The 21,014-nt window shown below is 34.8% G+C and overlaps 3 protein-coding genes across 4 annotated transcripts; 1 reads left to right on the top strand and 2 right to left on the bottom strand.

Moving 5' to 3' along the window:
• Positions 1 to 35: 35 nt before the first annotated feature.
• LOC142618428 (uncharacterized) lies at positions 36 to 4,156 on the bottom strand. Of its 2 annotated transcripts, none has more exons than XM_075791367.1 (6): positions 4,017 to 4,156; positions 3,486 to 3,660; positions 3,259 to 3,393; positions 2,624 to 2,734; positions 1,623 to 1,727; positions 36 to 416 (listed from the first exon to the last, which is right to left on the bottom strand). In XM_075791367.1, the coding sequence occupies exons 2-6, from the start codon at positions 3,627 to 3,629 to the stop codon at positions 252 to 254; spliced, it is 660 nt and encodes a 219-aa protein (XP_075647482.1). In that variant the 5' UTR covers positions 3,630 to 3,660; positions 4,017 to 4,156; the 3' UTR covers positions 36 to 251. The 2 variants fall into 2 exon arrangements, with proteins under 2 accessions (XP_075647482.1, XP_075647483.1); XM_075791368.1 differs by having other exon boundaries at positions 3,486 to 3,648; positions 4,017 to 4,153.
• Positions 4,157 to 5,580: 1,424 nt separating this feature from the next.
• On the bottom strand, positions 5,581 to 11,244 carry LOC142619555 (RNA-binding KH domain-containing protein RCF3). The gene is made up of 8 exons (XM_075792693.1): positions 10,272 to 11,244; positions 8,445 to 8,918; positions 7,897 to 8,145; positions 7,145 to 7,405; positions 6,740 to 6,810; positions 6,441 to 6,549; positions 6,228 to 6,354; positions 5,581 to 6,114 (listed from the first exon to the last, which is right to left on the bottom strand). The coding sequence occupies exons 1-8, from the start codon at positions 10,950 to 10,952 to the stop codon at positions 6,095 to 6,097; spliced, it is 1,992 nt and encodes a 663-aa protein (XP_075648808.1). The 5' UTR covers positions 10,953 to 11,244; the 3' UTR covers positions 5,581 to 6,094.
• A 6,924-nt stretch (positions 11,245 to 18,168) lies between these two features.
• On the top strand, positions 18,169 to 20,790 carry LOC142618704 (protein PLASTID TRANSCRIPTIONALLY ACTIVE 7). The gene is made up of 4 exons (XM_075791693.1): positions 18,169 to 18,377; positions 18,624 to 18,680; positions 18,798 to 18,857; positions 20,345 to 20,790. The coding sequence occupies exons 1-4, from the start codon at positions 18,174 to 18,176 to the stop codon at positions 20,678 to 20,680; spliced, it is 657 nt and encodes a 218-aa protein (XP_075647808.1). The 5' UTR covers positions 18,169 to 18,173; the 3' UTR covers positions 20,681 to 20,790.
• Positions 20,791 to 21,014: the final 224 nt, after the last annotated feature.

The raw sequence follows: 21,014 nt of genomic DNA, 5'->3' as shown, positions 1-21,014 counted from the left end.
CCAAAGAACCAAATTTAGTCTTTTGACACCAAATGTCAACAGAGAAAATGGACAATCTTTGTCACTTTATCAGACAAATTTATAGGTAAAAAATACAAAATCAAACGGGCAACTTTCAGAACATCTTTTACTTAAAAGCTAAAACACGAAGCTTTATCACTACAGCAACTAGTTACCAAATTACAAAAGACAAAACCGACATCCCAGAATAACCTGGGACCAGAGTGCTCATTAAGCTAACAAGACCATCTTTATTTACCCCGGATTTTAACTGCAAGAGTCCACTGAACCTTCCCCTCCGGCAAAGGGATAGATTTTGGGAAGCGTAGTGGCACCTCATACTCACCAAAAGTTGTCAAAGGAGAAGGTAGATGCACGTTATCAGGTGTGATGCGCACACTAAGCTGCCTTTCTACCTGAAATGGCGAAGAGAACATATCAGTAGGACAAATATAAAACAAAGCAGACAATACAAGACTTACACTGTCTTTAGAAGACGCTATTTGAATCTAAGTACTCAAGCCTCCACAAACACCTTTAATCTGTCAACTAGTAGCTTGCACAACTCAATAACCATAGCACATCCAGCAATTAAAGGACCACACGTTGGTCTGTATTGTCTAGGCCTAAATACTAGCATGATTAAATCACATTAAGTATCTACCTTTTGCCTGCTGGTTTAGAGTTAAGACAACAAAAAGGTTTTCTATTGTAAAAAAAAGTAAAGTTCTCAAATCATACAGGGTTCAAATATTAACTTCCAAAAAATACTCAAATCAGACCATCCAGATTTTCTATGTCCTTTATAATTAGCAGGGTGGATCCTTGATCAGTTAACCATTGAAATTATTTGGTTAAGTTAAATGTAAGCCACCTTTCCAGTCAAAGGACTAGGTGCAAATTCTTTCCCAGCTGTATACACAAAGCAAGAAAAGGAAGTCTAAAACATACATCCAACAAACTCAAAAGAATAAAATGATGTCTAAAGAGGAATCACAAAGTGAATCACATTGAAAAGTTTACAGATCAATAGTCACTAGATTGATTTCAGTCCTAGAATTCAAGAACTTTCAGGGTGCATTAAAGTAATTGCAGGTCCATCTAAGGAAAATTAGTACTCGAAAGTTAAGAGGAATCCAAGGTTTATAACCACAAAGCTGCCTTTTCTTTTTTCATGGGAACAATTTATTAAACATTATCAATAAGACCAGCTATATTTTATGGTATGAATTCTTGGATGCTAAAGTGCAACATGTTCATTAGATACACGTAGTCAAAATTTGAATGTTAAGATTGATGAAGTCATCCACTCAAAGTGGTTAGCTCTTATCAAGTAAAAGAGCTAAGAAAAGTTCCTTTTACGATGCATTCGAGAGAAAGAGTGGTTTAATTCAAATTTAAAAAGTGAAAATGATAGTGAAACCCTCAAATAACAGGGCAGAAGCAGTGATGTGTTAAACAGGAAGACAATAAAAGTTTGGATAGTGAAGCGTGGCGAAAAAAATATACGTGGCCAATTTCAATTAGTTAGCAAGGATCCACAGAGCTGAGTCCATAATTAATTAGGATTAAGACTTAGTTCACTTAAATAATTTATCAAACATATGAAACAAAAACCAAACCTCAGCTATGATATCCTCCTTTGTAATAGGTGAACGCAACTCAATAGGCTCTTCTTTTGAGGCACGTAAACGGAATTTTTCGACATTGATGAACCTCCGCAATACCTGCAAATTCTTAAACATGTCAGATACCCCAGATCTAAATTTAATGCAATCAACATTTAATTATAGTATTAGATACCTCTACTATTTAAATGATGGAATAAACTGTTATAGTGCAGTGTCCCATCAACTTTAATGGGACCATACCCAGTTTCTCCTACAATAGTTAGATTATTAATAACTTCAAACCATTCAAATAAGTCTATCAACTATAAAGGTATACAACTTTGAAATTTTTCTTAAACTGAAATGGTAAATTTACTTATATCTTTACTCATATTTGTATAGTAAATGGTATAGCAAGTAAAAGATCAACATTGAAATTTTTATGACAAGAAATATCCAATTCACAATTTTCACTTTGTAATCTTTCATATAAGACAACTTTATGTATTGAATGGTTTGGATTGTTGTCAAAACCTACAATCATAAGAGAAAATAGGTGAGCACTATTAGTGTTGAAGGGCAGCCAAAAACTATTATAGTTTATCCCTTAAATGATAACTCCAAAAACATACATAAAACTTCTCAATTTTTTTTTGTTAAGTGTTTGAGATAACTTCTTAATTGTTAAGCAACATATTTTTACTTCATTAACACAGTTGTGAGAAATCAATTTGATCAAGTTTTTTTGGATAGGTAATTAGGGGGAGGCAGGCTGGTGCATTTGAACCCCAGAGCCCAATCACCACAAGAGGTGCTAGAACCACTGGGGTATTGCTCAAATATCAGCATTTGTTAACAAATATCATAATTTTCACTTTTACACAAATTAAAGAATCATAGATAGATCAAACTCTAACCCTGAAAGAAGAAAAGGGATATACATATTCAGAATCAAATGAAATGCCATAAACTGTTCTGATTGGAAACCATAAGCATCAAAATTAGGTGCAAACCAGCTTAGAATTATCAAGACGTCTTGCTGCCTTCTCAAATTCTTTCAGCTTATCTTCCTTAGACTCTTTAACTACTTTAACCTCCTCTTCTTCTTCCTCATGTTGGTAGATCTAAGGCAAGATGAGAGGCATATCATCAACAATTTATTACATGACAAAAGAAAGGATTTGGGCAAATAACATGGGTAAAAGGTTTTTCATTTCTAGATAAACAATCAGCTCATGCTTCACTAAAATCACGAAATACATACAGTGCAAGGAGAGGAGAGCTTGTGAAGGAAGAGAAAGAGAGAGAGAGAGCATGTATTGTCAAATGCATCAGAAAAGACATACCCTTAAATATCCAAGAGCATATCTACTGTAACTAATAAGATATGTAATGAGTTATGCTAGCAGAATGTAACTACCAGCTGACTGCATAAACGCAAGAACATTCCATCCTAACCACAGATTCATAACTTTGCAAAGGCATAAGCATATTTGCATACGCGTGTGCGTGTCCACACATGTTTGCTAAAAAACTCCAATGCATTAATTTACACACACATAAACATGTTCAATGCATAGGGGTGTAAAGCATAGTTACATTGAAATCAAGTAATGTAATAAGGCCTATCTGTGCAACAGAAAAGAACCTTGCGCTGTTCCCTGACAAGATAAGCATACTTCTCAATATTTGGAACCGCTAGCAACTTGGGCATAAGGTGGTTGCGGAAATGTCCAGGAGCAACCTTCACTGTCTCACCAGCTTTACCAAGCTTCTCTATGCTCTGAATTCATCAACACTAATCAATACTTAACACCCCAAAAAAGAAAAGTCCAATCAACATACAAGCAAATTCTTAAAAACCCCTCTACTCACCGTGGTTAAAACAACTTCCAACTTCCTAAATCTAAGTCCTTGACCAGAATATAGCACCGGATTCACCACACGATCATTGCTCCGGCCACTAGTGTCCGTAATAACCTTTCGAAGGGCATTTCTGCCATATTGCATAAAAGCCATCTAAAACCACCCTCTTTAACTGAATCTCCTCCTTCACATTACAACACAATCAATAATAAAGACAAAGACTTTTTGATCACCCATTGAAACAGAGATAAAATATAGCATGAAATGTAAGTTTTCCTTTGAAATGCTTTGAATTATAATCCAATCTAATCTACAATGATAACAATTCATGCCATTCTAAACAAAAATTTTCCTAGAAATGATTCAATATTTGAGTAGACAGACAGCGTTGGGTTTGAAAATTCCACATTGAAGAAATGGGGTTTTTGAACTGAGATTAAAAGTAGAATTTAAGGGCCGTTAAGAGTGGAGAATGTGTGCTTTCTCGGGAACCAAACACAGGCTTTATGAAAATAAGAGAAAAGAGGAAAAAAGACGTACCGAATGCCGCGACGGAGAGAGAGATTACGGCGGTGGAGACGGTGGTCGGAGAGAGTAAGAGAGAGGGGTTAATGGTTAGGGTTTATGTTTGGGTGTGTTGGAGAGTTCACAGAGGAAGAGACAGAAGGGGATTATGGGGTTTTGGTCATGAAATGTCTGAAATACCCCCCTAAAATTTATTTGTTGTTGTTGTTTTTTTTTTTTTTTTTTACAAGTCCCATGAATCCAATCTAAAAATAAATAAATAAATAAACCAAGAGCCAAGTAGGCTTGTAAACAGTACGACTCAATTAAAAATAAGCAAGTCTAAGTTCATTTATGGGCTTGATAATAAGCTTGATAGAAACTTGAAAACTAAACTCATATTACCTGGTATTTAATTAAGTGAGAGTTGGGATCACTTGTCCAAACCGTTTGAGCTTAATATAGGTTTGATGATGCACTTTGTTTGATCTTAAGGTTAATAATTTTATATTGATCTTGAGCTCGACTTGTCTAAGAATTAAAGCCAAATTCAAGCTTGTAGGCTTTTTAACAAGATCGAGTTCAAACATTGGTTAGGCTAAGTTCAAACATTGGTTAGGCTTGGTTCAAACATTTTACTTTTGTTATCGAGCTGAACTTGACGACAACAACAACAAGAAGAAAAGGCCTATCTAATACCATATTGTTTAAAATTTAGGTGACGTGATAGTCTATACACGGTTAGATCTAGAAATAAAATCTTAACTATGAAATAGAGTGAATCATTTTCCAAAAAAAAAAATTAGGCAAGAGTAAAACCCAAACCCAATCAAACTTCAAATTACTCATGAGCAAGATTTTTTTTTTTTTTTTTTAAATCCAAACCCTAGATCATAAAAGGAAAATAATGATAGTCTGGATTACATAATTTAATCCTTAAAGTTTGGACTTGATTTCGTTTTTGGTCATTTTGATTTTATTCCACTAAATTTGATTTTATTATGATCTTTCTATCTATGTCCATGGCTAAGAATAATGCTAATATCATAGCAAAACTCATAATTCACCCACGTGACGAGTTGTAAACCTACCACTTTTATTCTACTGCTCACAAGTCGCCACGTGGAGACGAGTTTATTATGATCTTTCCATCAATGTCCATGGCTAAGAATAATGCTAGTACCACAACTCGTCCACGTAACGAGTTATTGACCCACAATTTTTACTCCACTCAACTCACTGCGTGGGCAAATCGTGGGTTCTATTGTGGTACTTGCATTATTCAGGACTAATCTTAGCAATCATGAGAGAAAAGATAACTATAAAGAAAAGGCGTCCACACAAACAATCATAGAAATGAACAGTAGAGCAATTTAGCAAATAGAATCAAATTGTCAGGGGATGCATTTTGCTTGCTAAATTTGAGAGTGGGAAGGGAGTTGCACACAAGTATCTGGGATGAATCATGAACCTTGTAGTTTTAAGTAATTGATGAGCTATCCATCACTCCTGTTTACCCTCCTCTCTCAATCGCTGATAAAAGTTTGCCTTTTTCTTTTGCTTGACAATGAAACAGAGAAAGAAAATAGAGTACAATATATTATAATAAGGACGAAACTAATCGAATAAAATAAAATAAAATCATTACAAAGATTACTTCATTGACTAACTTTCAGTCAAAACTTGCAAAGCTTTACTCTAGGGAGTGTCCATTCAGGCTTTGTGGGAAAATTTTAAACTTGCAAATCCGAATGCTGGATGGTGGACACCACTCACGCTAGAGCATTACAGGATACAGGTACAATTGAAAAGAGAAAAAAAACTACTTAAGTTCCCCCATACTCATGCAGGAAAATTGAAACATTGCAGAAAAACAACAATTGAAGCTCCCTTAGATGTCGACATTTACAGTGGAATGGTTCTTTCAATTTGAAAATTTAATACCCTTTTGAACGGCAGCCAGATGATAAAAATATACAAAACATGCGCGGACCACGGCCCCAGCCCCTTGCACTCTGGGATTAAAAAACTATGGGAAGTCAGATCACAGATGAAGCCTGAATGGCACCATTCCTGTTTAGCCGCCTTTCCATATGCATGTTGTCCATAATAACTTAAGGGCCATCTTCTTGAGCTGAAAAGGGAAAAAAGGTGTGTAACTGTCACTTCAATTTACCAGAGAATCCAAGAATTGGGCATGCATGTACACAAAATACCGTTGTATGTGTGTGTCAGAGAGGGACTTACTGCTCAAAATAAATCCCTGAAGCAAACTCTGGGCTCTCTCGGTCTGGTCTGGAGTACCTGATATTTGAATGGTCTTTTGTGTCATATCTGGTCTATCTTCTACCAGGGTTACATTGGCTCCTGAAAGCTGTTCCCAAAAGAAGAAACGTCAAAATGCCATTCCACATGGTAGAGTTTAAGTAAATAAATTGCAATAAAGCCAGTCTGACTTACCTCACTAATCTGACTAAGCATGTTCTTTGATTTCATGATGAGTTTGGGAATTGCGTGCTCTGGTATGGCAACTTCAAGTGTACTCCTAGTTACAAGTGTTACAGGGATTCTAAAAAATTGAACATACGCAGGGTCAGGTCAGGTGGGAAATCAATGACTAGCAGTCCCAAATTCAAAAAGAACATAAGCAAAGCAACCAGCTGAATGAGTCTTAGGTTCATATAGGGACCAAATAACAAAATGAAGCTGAAATAGATTCATTCAGGGACCAAATAATAAAATTAAGCACAATTCAGTACCTATTCAACCCACTTGGCACATCTTCACGGCGGTCACTATCATTTTGCTTTGGTATTTCGCTGCCAGACTCCTACAAAAATGAGGGTTACAGTATTATAATACCAAATCAAGAGCTCATGTGAACGGAAAAATCTGCTGTCAATTCAAATCATAATAAGGCAGTAACCAGAAAGTTAACTAGTCTTGTTTGCCAAAGACATTTTCATGATTAAGACCAACACATAGTTTGGCTGGCTCAAAATTTCATTTATCTCTATGACTGCCAAAGGAAAGAATGGTAGACAGCCCAACAATTGTATACATGGTAGCCATTGATAAAGAAAAGGCAGTAAAAAGAGAAGTAGTATCCACACACAGACTTAAAGAGTCAGAGACTTTCTCAATCTATCAAGGAATGAAGTTACCTTTGATGGCTGAGCTGCTGCCACAGTTTGAACATTCTGATATGTTGCAGTAGGAGGATCACCTCCACTATGACCTTCACGACCTGGAGCTACGTTATTGGGAGATGATGCCTCCAGTCCTAGACCGCTGCCCACAGGGCCTGGTGCAGAGACAGAAGGTGGTGTCATATCCTTTAGAAAGAACTCTCTATATATGTGACTCCTTAGTCTTGATGTCACCTCAACAAGAGCATCTCGAGCCGCTTTTATCTCCCCTACAATCTGCAGATGACACAAAAGAGCCTTTAAAAATGCCCGATCCTGCCAACCAGCCTTTGCTTGTTGACCTTGTGGGGCACAGGTTGGGACCTTTCCGTTAGTTTTTTTGGCAAAAACATTTTAAATGATATATGACAGACAAGTAAAATCTAGATGCCCTAATCCATAAATGTAAAGATGTAAATACACATCGCATACACAAGGGAAAGAAGCAAAATCAGAAAACAATACATTTACCATTAATAGCATAACTAGATGAAATTAATTTTGCTCCGTCCCTGGATTGTTCATATCTAACAGTCCATAATAATAACCGAAAAAGATATCCAAACCCAGTTATGAGGGAGCCACCATCGGCACCATTAGTGTGCTTTAACCTAGAACTTATTATCGTTATAAAGTCTATTGTTCAACTTACATCATTATGTGAATCCCAGTCATCTAACCAATTCAGACGGCTAACCAAATAAGAAGGTATAAATACAATGACAAACCTGTACAAGTTCCTCAGCTCCTAATACACAGAGAGGAAGTTCTTCTCTTGGCAGTATTTGTATATTTGCACCAGTCAACCTCTTCATCTCCAACAATGATCCATCTCTTCCTTCCAAACATCCAATATCACTAGACGGGACAAGTAACCTAGTGGTTATAATGTTGTCCTTCTCTGGAACAAGATCAACAATGCGGGTTTGGATATGCAACAAAGCTTCCTGGGCTGGAAACATCTCATCATCAGGACCCTAAGTATAGAAATAATGGGTGGTTAGAACCTACTAAAGTATAATATTATTTACACAAGCAAATCAACATCAAGAAATATATCTATATATATATATATATGTTTTAACATTTTGTTGTAACAAGAGGTTTATACTTGTTTCAAACTTATCTTAGAACTCAACGGCCTGAAACTCAGAATTAGTAAACTTAAAAGAGCACCATCACTTCCAAGATATGCACTACGAGATTATTATGGAACTCCAGAGGTTTTTACATTAATTATCCACATTGCTTCAAAAGATAGAGAAGTGGCAAGTACCTCCTCTGAGGAAATGATAATTATTTGCTCATCTGAACCAGCAACAGGATCAGTCACCTTAACATCGACCCCAATTTCATTTCGAAGCAATTCTAAGATTCCATCAGCCTCTCCAACAACACTTTCCACCTTGTCAATGGGGCAAAGTATTCGAAACACAATGTCCTCTCCATAATAGGGCTGCACATGGTCAACCATGGGAGCAACCCCAGATTCAATAAAACCAGATGAACGTGAGGCATAGTTGTTGTTTCTGATATTGTTGGCAGATAATCGTGGTCCAAAATTGGCACCATCGGACGAACGACGTGCTGTACTGTTTATGTGAGGCATATAATCATCATCAGGAGGAAAAAATCGTTCTGGTGAATGCATTCGTCCATGGAAATGACCGCGATCACGATGCTGACTCTCCCTTAGGCGTGATGAAATAATAGCTATAGCATTCTTTACAGCATTCACATCACCTACAACCTGCAGGGAAACAACGAAATCATATTTAAACTCCGATATCTTTATTGATAGGAAAAGGTTGTATATCAAATATTCAGAAAGTTTTCTTATATCGAATGCCTTTCTGCATGGTCATATTAGATGAATTAAACACCCTAATTAGACACCCACAAAATGACATAAAACAACTCTCCCTTCCCCCTCAAAAAGAAAAGTCCAAATTGGTGATGAACATTCATAGCTGTATTTAGTATTCATAAATGCAGAAATAAACCTCAGTCCTCAGAATATTGTAGGCAGAGAATTAGAACCTAACAAGGCTGGTATACTCAAAGAAATGTAAAGGTATGACCTTGGAGAAAATCAGACTACAACATTGACTATTAAACCTAAGGTATATTCAACATGATAATTCTTCAAAGAAATTTATAACGAAATAAGGAAATATAATCTGCAGTTCAAGCATAACGGTGAAAAAATGCAGCTATGAATGTTCACATATTGGGCATATTGAAACAACTTCAACCAGACCAATTTAGAATCTGACAAAACTGTGATTTGTTCCCTTCATTCCCTTCTAATGTACTGTCATGTAACTAGTCATTTCAAAAACCTGCCCATGGTTGTTTAATTTCGGTCATTTAAGAAGGCAATATCATCAGGTTACTCTTCATTAACTTTCTGAAGTTCGGGGTTCAAGTGATAGCCCAGTGATAATGGCAACCTGCCGCATGTCTGGTTCAAACCCCACCTCCCTGTCCCCCAGTATTTAACTATCCAAAAAAAAAACACATTCTGATGTTCAAAAATTACCTTTTCAAGACCAAGTTCACTGCTACATAGTCTAACCACAAAATACCCAAAAATCAGCACAAACTAATACACCAACTACCAAAAAGCACCAAACTCAACATCAAAACAGACAATATACTTTTCTGGAATACCCCCAAACACCATTAAGACACCAAATTATGTTCTTTTGGTCTTAATGTAAAAGCAATTAATATAATCAATGGGGTCCTCTTAAAATTCAAATTTGGCCGTCTCACACACCATATCTCCTGCCACTTCCAAGTCTCAGCAGCAACAGCAATGGGGTTTTATTTGGTGTGCTGTTTTGGGTCTTCTACAAAAAGGCAATAATCACACACACTCTCAGTGACATTTACTCACAGTAAGCAAGTAGTAGTAGTAGTAAGAGTAGTAGTATTTAGTAGTACTTAGTAGCATGGCAATCTAAACCGTCCAAAGATCCAATCTTGATTGGGTTTTTTTAAGTAGCAAGTACTCTCAACAAAAGTATCATAATCAAATTGAAATTTTTAGTTTTTGTGATTTGGGTTTTTTTTGAAGTATATGGTGTTCCCAGAGAACCTGAACAATCTCCTCCGACATTGAAACGCAACGTGGTAGACTATGATCTCTAGGCAGAATTCTAATCTGGGTCTTTGTCTCAATCCTCATTTGCTCAATGATCTTCCCTCCTTTCCCCAACAAACAACCCACATGCATTCTCGACACAACAAGTCTCGTCGCCACCCTCTCCTTCCCGCCACTCATCACCAGCCCAAAACCCTCCTCGCCGGCGCCGGAGACGAACTCGTCGGAGCTCTCGAGGATCCTGTCGTGGATGAGGAAAAGCGCCTCCTGCGCCGGCGAGAACGCCGGCATTCTCCCGTCCGGGTCTCGCCGGCGCGTGTCGGAGATCTCGATGATCCGCTCCTCGTCCCCGGGGATCAGCTCGTGCACGTTGATCCACGCGCCGGTGTGCTGCCGGATCGACTTGATGATGCTCCCTGACTTCCCGATCACCCCTCCGGCCTTCATGTCGTGGCACAGAATCCGGTACGACGTCGTCACGGTCAGCGACGGGTCCGGCTGTGGCTTCGCGGCTCGACCCGACCCGCCCCTGTGACGGTGGTGAGGCGGACCTTGCGGAGCCGGAGCCGCCGCCGCCGCGTAGTGGTGGTTGTACCGAGGTCTCGTCCTACCTACCGTCTCGGAATCATAGTCCTGGTCATAGTAGTAGTTCCTCTTAGATCTTGACCTCTCCATATCTCTCTAGGGTTTTTTCTACTACTTCCAAAGCTCAAAAACCACAAACACACTCAGATTCCACACATTGTTTGATTTGTTCAACCTTCGTCTTCGCTGTGCTTCGGAGCTAGGGTTTTTCTCGAATCTCGGTTTTTTTTTTTGCTTTCTGCTTTGTCCCTTTGTTCTCTGTTTGTTTCTTGGGAAAAATGGGATTTTCTTTTCAAACTTTGAAACCCTAGAAAATGGAAGTGTGGTTTTACTTTAGAGATTCTTTCAGTTTGAACTTTGAAGTGTGGTTTACTTTACTGTGCTGTGCTGTGCTGTGTGTGTTGTGTGTTTGCAGCAATAATTTATAGTGGGTAGATTTGGCGACAAACGACACCGTTTCTTGTGTTCTGGTTTCTACTACTAGAGGTAAAGTAAAAATTAAAAAAAAAAAAAAAAAAAAAGTTGCTAATTTTAAACTTGTGTCAGTGTCACTGTCACAGTGACTTTTCTTTCTTTTCTGTTTTTTTTTTTTTCTCTTCCATGCCACGTCAGCATGGAAAATGGTTTTAATAATGATCATGACATTCTCTGACTGATAAAATAGAATGTGTAGTTACCACAAATTTCATATCTATTTGAGACTTTAGATTCTTCTCAACAAAGAAAAAAAAAAATTTTTGAGACTTTTATTAGATTCTGATTTTTTTTTTTTGGGTTTTTAGATTCTTTTTTATGGGTTTTTGTACTAGTTATAACTTATCATAGTAGTTATGAAGTTTGCTGCAAAATTTATTGTATTTATGGCATTATTGATATTCAGTAGGCTCTACGAGTTAGTTTTTTAAATTTTTGAGCAGTTTGATAATTGAAAATATTATGAGGTGGTAGTTGAGTTAACAGATATCTTAACCGGGCGATCGGTGGTAATAAATGATAAATTGATAATAATATATTTTTTTTATGAGAAAAATAATTATAGTGTAAATTTTACTTCCATTTTGTTGCCTTTATACTTCATGAATCAAAATGATTGGATTGGCATAAATAACCAGTTACAGAAGCTATTAAAAGAATAAAAAGGTAGTCATCTGTCCATCCATCATTAATGATAACTAAAAATTGATCATATTTGAAGTTTTGAGTGAGAGTTGGATTTTTCTGAATATGCATCACACTGTCTTTATGTGATTTTATTTTTTATTTTTTTTAACTCAAGCTTTTTCTATTTATAGCTGGAAAATTGACTGCATTTTTGTCATGCTTACTGGGAAGAATCAAAACCAAATACAAATAAGCAATCTTCATTGGACTTAGCAGACATAGAAAGTGAAACTTTAATTAATGCCATTGCCATGGGTGATGGCCCATACCCATGTAGTCAAATTAGTCTTCAAATGAATAGAACTCTCGATCAAATAAATAAATACCACTTTAAGCGTGTTAATTTAATTGATAAGTCTCTTATCGTTAAATAAAAAATTTTAAAATTTTTACTCATTTTATACCAAAATTGATAATAAAAATATTATTACAAAATAGATACTATATATTAAAATTTTATTGTATCTTAAAAAAAAAAAAAAAATTAGAGATGGGTGTGGTTTCGGTGTAATTCAACTTGTACCTACCAACGAAAACTTTCAAGTAAACAAAGACAAAAGAGATAAGAAGAAAATGGGTTTGTGGACAAAAGGAGGCAAAGCCAGATCATCGGCAAAATGCGTTGGAAGGGCTGCTTTTGACGATTTTGATTGGCTAGTTCCACATGATGGGGTACCCTTTTTTATGCTTTAATAGTGACAGATTATTAGCTTTCATAGTGACAGTGCCCAAAATTACAAAACAGTGTTGAATGAATCAACATTAACTAACGTACTTTTGGAATTCAATATTTAAAAAGTAAGTTATAAAGAGAGAGGAACTGGGGAAGAAACATTCCGTTGGTTTTGAGGAAATATCTTGAATTATACTTTTCGATTGCCTATGTTTGAATTTTGATTTAGATTTTGAAGTAATGAATTTGAAATGTCTTAATTTTAAATCTATATATGGATACTTAAATTTGGATTTAGATTTGTAATATGAATTCCTAACATTTTATGAGTTTAGAAGTTATTTCAAATTTAATGATTTTAGGGTTTGAAATTATTGGCGATTTATCAAACTCAAATCCTTAACTCTTTGTAAATTATCTAAACAAAGTATTTGAATATTAATCACTCAAATTCAAATCTATGTGCCTAAATTCTGCCATCAAACACCCCAGAAAATCATTAACCAAAAATATTTTTTGAAATTAACATAAAATAACTTTTAAAAAATGTGAAAGGGTAGGGGTAGCGCCACCTTAAGGCCAGGATGGTCCCAGAACCACCTTGACCTGAAAAAACCAGGGTGGTCCTAGGACCACCCTGACCTAAAAAAAATTTATATATAATAATTTAAAATTTTTTATTTGTCTACCCTTCAAAAAAAAAAATTAGAAACACCCTCATTTTTTTTATGCCAATAAAATTAAATTTTGCTCCATAATTTGTACTACATTCAGTGGATAAATGATTGCTTGGTTATGTATATTGAAAGCAGTGGCGGCTCCATAAATTATTTTCAGGGTGGTCATTAAAAAACTTAAATTATACAGTATTTAATAAAAAAGATAGTTATATCTCATTATCAATGCTGCACGCTATATCTCTTTTAAAATTTTAGTTAATTTTTTTTTTTTTTTTTTTGGTAAAGACTCAATATATTGTTAAAATAACCAAAATTTGACTACAAACTTATTGTAGCCTAAAACTACAACTTTCACTAAACAAATTAATATGAATACATATTTTGAAAATTTAACTGTTGAATTGTATATTTTTGTTATGTGCTTAAAACACATGTCAAGTTTCATGTTAATCAGATATTATTCACTATTTGATCCATAAACTTTTTTTTGTATATAATTCTAGACTACAAAAACTCAAAAATTAAACATTTGATTGATAACATAACCTATTTATCTTTAATCTTCTTAAAGTTTTGCAAGCATGGAGGATATAAAAAAAATATAATCTAATTGTAGAATTGTTAAAATTCATATCCAATAAAAAAAAAATTTGAGTAGAGTTGTAGCCTTAATCTACAACCAAGTTTGTTACTAGACTTTGTCCAAAGTTTAATTATATTGGACCTAAAAAAAATATAGGGTGGTCACACATTTTTTTTAAGGTAAGAAAGTCATAAAATTTTTAAATTTTATATATAATAATGGTTTTTTTTTCTAGGCCAGGGTGGCCTGTGACCACCCTGACTCTAACGTGCAACCGCCAGTGATTGAAAGAGATGTAGCTTATGCCTTGTAGCATTGATAATGAAACTATCATGCAACGATTTCAAAATATGAAAACTCGTAGAAAATAATTGTAAACTTTATGTATTTGTGTGTTTTTTTTTTATTGTTGTTGTTGTCAATATATGAATTTCTCTTTTTATTAAATTGTATAATTTATACTTCTTAAGAAACACCCTGAGAAAAATTTCTGAAACCGCCACTTTGAAAGGAAAAAATTTACCCCTAACTTAATATGTGGCAAGTGATAAAAACACCTAGTTGTACTTTTAGTTATATGACATATTTAATAAATTGTGTAATTTATTAAATAATACATGTGGATAATTTTACAAATCATCACCTAATAGATTTGAAGAGATTCCTTAAAATACGTCTAGAGTAAGACTTTGTCCAATATGAAATATGCTACCGCAATTACTACCGTCAGTACCTTCACCACTATCATCGACACCAACGCTGTTGGCAAGTCATCACCATTGTCACTGTTGCTACCTCTAGCACACCACATTTTACCACTATTACTATTCTACCAAATATTGATGAATATTCAAAAAAACTTAATGATTTTATAATTTTTTTTCAAAGGTGCAAACTTGCAATCAAATACATGAAACAAGTCCCTTTTTTTTCTTTCCCAAAAAAAAAAAAAAAACCCTTTATTTTTAATATATAAATATTTAATATATCATACTTTTTTTTTTTTTGAGAAAGGATATCATACTATTTAATAGCTTTAAATTGTTAACTCATTTATTTGGATTGCTAAGAGGTGTTTAAGAATGTTTTATGATAAAGTTCAGATTAAATACTATACTTTGTTTACTAATAGTAAATAAATATTCTCTTTTTTTTACTTTCATTTACTTTCTTATTAGTTTGACTTTGATAATGTTGCGTGTAAAAGAAGATGTGCATACAAACCTCTTTTGAGGAAAGTTTAATTGAAATCAATGATCAATCACCTAAAGGTAAAGGCATTGGTGTCAGGTAGGTCATGAGTTCGAATCTTTTGAAACAATGGCATGAAATTGATTTGGCAGAAATATTATTGCTTTCTATTTGTATAAAACTACTTGATTTTTGAGTGAGTTTGAGATTGGAATATAAATCAATATTCTTGAATGAACATCTATAGATCCCCCACTTGGGTTTTTATTTCATGGGCTGTCTAAAACCCTCTATTTCATCCCAAAATACTTCTTAAACTAACTTGGTATCCTCAAATAAGTTCAAAATTGTCTAAATTAAGAGGACTTTGATAAATAACATAATACAGATAGAGTAATAAATCTCAAACACTAAATTACATTAATTGAAGTGGGTAATACAAAGATTCCCATAGTGATAGTTGTAAGGTCATAATTTGCACCTAAACCCAAAAATAAGATTGGGATAGGCCCAAAAAGCCCAATACAATGAATTTGTAAAGAGTGGGCTTGAAATCTAGGTTCTAGTGATTTTAAATATCAAAGATGATGAGCTAAATTGCAACATCATACAAATGGGATAGTTTATATAACAAAAATTGTCCTCGGACTCAAGCCGAGGGGGTTGGATTCTGTATTTCTCTTTCTTAAAGACAAGTTACAGATATATCTTAATGTCTACAATGTTTTCTTTTCCCTCTTTTCGATCCCCTCTTCCTGAATGTCTTCTCCTCCTTTTATATCATCTTTCTTCCTCTCTCCATCCTCCACGTATGGATCAAGTTACTGGTTTGGATACTTGTCAATCCCTAAAGTCTTTGGAGGTAGCTGTAAGGCTGAACTCTGATGCTCAAGCATCACTTCCGCATTAATGCGGCCAGAGGTTTAGCTACAGAGCATTCAATGCGGTGGTAGCAGCTTTATCTTGGATATTTCCTAGCCCTTCTTCTTATCTGGTACACCCACCATGCATATCCTCACTTATAGGATCTTTTAGATCATCGTGTTTGGACATCGGGTAACCCTTTCCTATCTCGACTTTAAATAGCCGAGGACGGACTCCTCCTCGGAAAACCTCCCGAGATGACTTTGATTAGTCTCCGCCTCTTTATCCATCAACACTGCTTCTTGAATTGATATTCTCACATCCTCGGACCATTTAGTGTCCTCGGATTGGGCCTTTGGCCCAATATATACTCTTTGGCCCATTGACCCCTACAATAGTATTTTTGATCAAGACCTTGTGAATAATCTCGATCAAAATCTTATACAAATGAGTAAAATTTCTAAGTTACAATATTCCAAAAACACTTATGTATGCTCGTAAGAGATTAAGTTAGAGGAAAGAGATTTTTTTTTTCCTTTTTTATAATACCATGTAACCAACCCACAACGTAAGTAGTAGTTTCAAGCATTCTTGTGGATTCCTTTTTGTTATGGTCGAAATGGTTGAAAAATACCACATTGTTAAGAAAATTGGAACAAGAAATCCTTTCATTCCACTTCAGGGTAAATTATGGTCATTCTAGGTTATTCTGTTTGTTTCTGCAATCATGTTTTTTAGAAAATGAGTCATTTTTCAAAAAGTATTTTCTATAAAACTATATAATTTTCCTATGTAGGGAGAATGGAAAATTAGTGGGAGGATATAAAATATTTAGTTTTCCCTTATGTGTGTTTGGTTGGAGGGGTGGAAAAGTGAGAGGGTGGAAATTTTTTTTGTTTCGTTGGAGAGAAAAAGGGGAGGATGGAAAATATAATTTATATAAATTGACTATTATGTCTTTGTTATATAATATATAATAAATAGATATATTTACACTCAATAATATAAAAATTAACACAAATACATATATATTTATATTACTTTTCTTTATTATTATATATAATTTTAAATTTATGGGCAACAAAAATTGATTATGTAAACTTTATCCACATGACAATATGTAGACTGGGAAGATATTTTCAAAAAAAAAAAAAAATTATCTAACCATTGTTACATTGCTGTGTTGTGAAGGTGCTAAGAAAGTGATAAGGATGAAGAGGCAAAATTAGGTCACAGGTGAGTGGGAAAGTGTGAGGGGCAGGTGAGTGCAATAAAGTGAGAGTATTTGTGTAAATTACATCATTCAACTTCTTTTCCTACCAAATTGGGAGGATAAAAAAATGTGGGCCCGGATGGATTATTTTCCTCCCTATTTTCTGTCTTTTTTTTTTCTCTCCAGAACCAAACCATAGAAAATATCATTTTCTACCCTATTTTCCTCTCCCTATTTTTTATCCTCCCTGTTTTCACCTCATCTAAACATACCCTAAATGAGTTAAAAAACAATTTGCAAACTTCCCTTATTTAGCTTGTTATGAGATAGTGTTGTTTTCAAAAAAAAAAAAAAGGTGGAAAATAATATCTAAAAATAAGCCATACTTTTTATGTTGAGTAAAAATAGTTTTCTATTGATTATTTTTTTTATGCTATCAAACACTGAAAAATACGAAAAATTATCTCTACACAAGATTTTCGATTGAAACAAACAGAGCATTAGACCGATTCCAATTGGTTTTTCCAATAAAATTATGGTTTGCTCCTCTTAAAAGACACAAAAATTATGTTGTTTTGATTTGATTCTTATTATTTCAATCCACGATGAGTAAATATAAGTATTATATATGTATTTAGCAAAAATCCATAAACAATATCAAAATATTATATTTCAATAAACAAATCAGAACGGATAGTGAAAACAAATTGATGGAGAGTAGACGATGAATGTAGCGTGTAAAGAGAGAAAAATAAATATTTTTTAAAGAAATAGAATTTAGAATAGATAATATGACGTTGGTGTTTTGAAACATGGTTAAACAAAAACAAAAAAAAGAAAAAAAAAAAAAGTAGATTCTTATATTAGCTAATATGATCCACGTTTCTCAAAAAAAAAAAACTAATATGATCCACCTTATTAAGAACAAAATGGGTCCGGTTCGCAAATGTTACCTTTAAAAGTTACGGGTCAAATACCCGAGCCCAACCGGCGATGGCATTGTCGTAGTTTAGGCAAGAATTCGGTGGCAATAAGTAAAGAAAGCAAAAGAGAGAGACACAGAGAGATAACGAAGAGTCCAGCAATGGCGATTTCCACACTACTACCCTTCTTCACTCTCTCTTCTTCTTCTTCTTCTTCAGCTCCACCTGTAATTTTCTCTCTCCCTCGCTTTCCTAGAAATAATTTTCTGTTTGTTTCTCTAGAAAGCTTATAAATAAATATATATATATATATATATATATTCAGTGTTAATGTTATAATCTAAGTAAGTTGTAACATTAAAACTCGAAATCTTATTGTGTTTTAATTTCTCATTCATTAGATTTTTTTTTTGTTTGGTACTAGGTTAAGTCCTTAGTTGCTTTTTTTGTTGTTGTTGTTATCGGAAATGTAGAGAATTGAGATAGGAGCTGGAAATTCATGGAGGCTGAGTTGTTCTATTCGCTCGCAGGTTAATATTTTAGTTTTGTTGTTTATGTTAGAAATTATTAAATTAAGGTAAAATTTGTTTTTTTTTTTAAATTTAAAAAAATGTAATTTATTAGTTTCATGTGTAAATCATGTGTAGGTAATGTCGAAAATGCAAAAGGATGGTCGTGGCCGGCGAGTGTGGCGGCGAAGGAAATTGGTACTTAGAAAATTTCCCTATTATTTTATATTTTAATTATGTTTTTTATAGATAATATGATAGAATGACGGAAAAGAATACATGTGATTGACCTTGACTAACTATGTGTGTCGCGGCTTAGAGGATGACCCGAAGTAACACTAGTAGAAAAAGTTTAAAAAGACACTAGTTTGGATATCATTGAATGACAGAGATGAGGATTTGTAAAAAAAAAAAAAAAAAACCCTTAATTAGTCTGTTGAGAATCATTTCCGACCCTGTTGTTTTGAGATTAAGGTTTTTTTGTTGTTGTAGTAATGGATTGTTAGTGCATTGGTAACTTTAACTCTGCTAGGAAATAGTAGCAATTGGTGGAGACCTTGAGATTAGAGACGATTATCTTCTGTAGTAAAATTAAGGGGTAGGTGCTGATTGTTAGGAGGGGAGTAGAATTTGCTGTTTAAAGGTGGTCTGCATTGGTGAAAAAGTAGTCACGATTCAGGGTTCCAAAAGCTTGAGGAGTGGATTTATCATTTTAGATAAAATCTAACAGATGAAGGGAGGCTTAAATGGGGATTGATAAGAGTTTTCTCTTGCTCTTGCTTATTAAATTGGAACACGTGATTCATGCTGTATACCTCAAATAACAAGGAAGCAACTCTTCATACTGTTGTTAAGAATTATGGGTGGCTTGTACATTTTCTAATGTGGTAATGTGTATTTTTCTATATCTTGATTATTGGCTAGAATGGCTAGATGGGTATTTTACCGTTCAAGCTAAATACTGATGAGAGTATGACAGGAAGCTCTGACCTTGCATGAATGACAAAGGGGGAAGTAATTCTAGCCTACCACCAGGACTTGGGAGTTGGGGAATCAGAGAAAGTCTTAAGAGTTCCAGTCAGAAAAATTTAGATGTTTAACAACTGAATTGGATTGCAAATTAGCCATTTCGTGTGCAAGATAGGACATTTTATTCTTCAACATAAGTTAACGGAAATAAACTTCTGGTGTGGATGCTGTTCTTATAAAATTCAACTTGACACCAGAAGGAAAGGGCGTTTTCCTACTACTGATTTAACTGGAGTGCCTTACATTAGCTTTTAGTCTGTATTCCCTATAATCAAACAGAAATCCTTTGATTATTCCTCTTAATCCTGATAATGCATTATTTAGAGCTAAGGGAAGGATACTCCCAACAGCCTTGTAGCTCAGTGGCATTGTTTGGTTTCTTTTATAAGGGGAATCAGAGTTTGAATCCCTCCTCCCCCACTAGTTGTAACAATTGAATATAGCTACGGCAAGATACTAGGCGAGCAGTTTGGTACTGCAGCAGCTGCTTCTTATGCATTATTGTTTATCTGCTTGAGAAATGAAATTGTGACTGAATCACGATTTAATAGACTTGCTAAGACAATAATTTTTGTGATGATGTTATTGGAAAACCTTCTCTCACATGCTCATTAGCATTGTCTAGTAGTACTCATGCAGTAATTTCTTTGTTTTAGACGAAGAAGGATGACGTAATGCGCTACCAAATGGAGCGGGTTCCTTTCCTTGAGGAGCAGGAGAGGAAGATAAAGGAATCGGGAAAGGTAATGACTATGGACATTGAAAGATTGTTGCTATCAGAGGAGAACCGGTTTGCTTTTGTGAATGAGGTAGCTGCCGAGGCCAATAGCTACGTTGAGAACAACCCAGATGAGTATGGAGGTAAGAAAAAAGCAGCCCTTCACGTGCTCAGTAATCGTGTGAACGATTTGGGGGCTTACCGAAAAGATGCATATGAGGAATCTGATCCCTATAAGCCTGGGCCTAATTATATGAAGGAATTCTATACATAATGTTAAATTGATACATTATGTTACTGAAAGTTGTAATTGTTAGTTTCCTTAAAGACTGTCAGTGTATTCTTATCTTTCCATCCAATGGTTGTTTACTTCTTGTTTATGCATGCAAGCTTACATTTTTTCCCCCGGTAAGGTACACATTTATCCAGTGGGTTTCGATTTTGAACCCACGACCTTATTATCCACATATTCTTATGGAAGGAGGAAGTGCCATTTGAGTTAAGTTTAGGAAGCTTACATTCATGGTGAATTTTGAAAATTTGGGCAAATAGTACATGAAACATAAATTTCTTTGGAAATGCATATGGGAATTGGGAAATATAACCAT

The sequence above is a fragment of the Castanea sativa genome, chromosome 12, assembly GCF_040712315.1.
Source record: "Castanea sativa cultivar Marrone di Chiusa Pesio chromosome 12, ASM4071231v1".
Taxonomy (NCBI): domain Eukaryota; kingdom Viridiplantae; phylum Streptophyta; class Magnoliopsida; order Fagales; family Fagaceae; genus Castanea; species Castanea sativa.
The sequence above is the reverse complement of the archived record's forward strand: the minus strand, read 5'-3'. Positions and strand labels throughout refer to the sequence as shown.

Coding starts and splice junctions, on each gene's coding strand:
- LOC142618428 (XM_075791367.1), bottom strand. CDS start 3,629: ATGGCTTTTATGCAATATGGCAGAAATGCCCTTCGAAAGGTTATTACG. Junction 2,735..3,258: donor TTGTCAGGGAACAGCGCAAG/GTTCTTTTCTGT, acceptor ATCTTGCCTTAG/ATCTACCAACATGAGGAAGA. Junction 417..1,622: donor AGGAGGATATCATAGCTGAG/GTTTGGTTTTTG, acceptor TCGCCATTTCAG/GTAGAAAGGCAGCTTAGTGT.
- LOC142619555 (XM_075792693.1), bottom strand. CDS start 10,952: ATGGAGAGGTCAAGATCTAAGAGGAACTACTACTATGACCAGGACTAT. Junction 8,146..8,444: donor TTATCATTTCCTCAGAGGAG/GTACTTGCCACT, acceptor TTCTATACTTAG/GGTCCTGATGATGAGATGTT. Junction 6,811..7,144: donor CAGCAGCTCAGCCATCAAAG/GTAACTTCATTC, acceptor TCATTTTTGTAG/GAGTCTGGCAGCGAAATACC.
- LOC142618704 (XM_075791693.1), top strand. CDS start 18,174: ATGTTACCTTTAAAAGTTACGGGTCAAATACCCGAGCCCAACCGGCGA. Junction 18,378..18,623: donor CTTCTTCTTCAGCTCCACCT/GTAATTTTCTCT, acceptor TCGGAAATGTAG/AGAATTGAGATAGGAGCTGG. Junction 18,681..18,797: donor GTTGTTCTATTCGCTCGCAG/GTTAATATTTTA, acceptor AATCATGTGTAG/GTAATGTCGAAAATGCAAAA.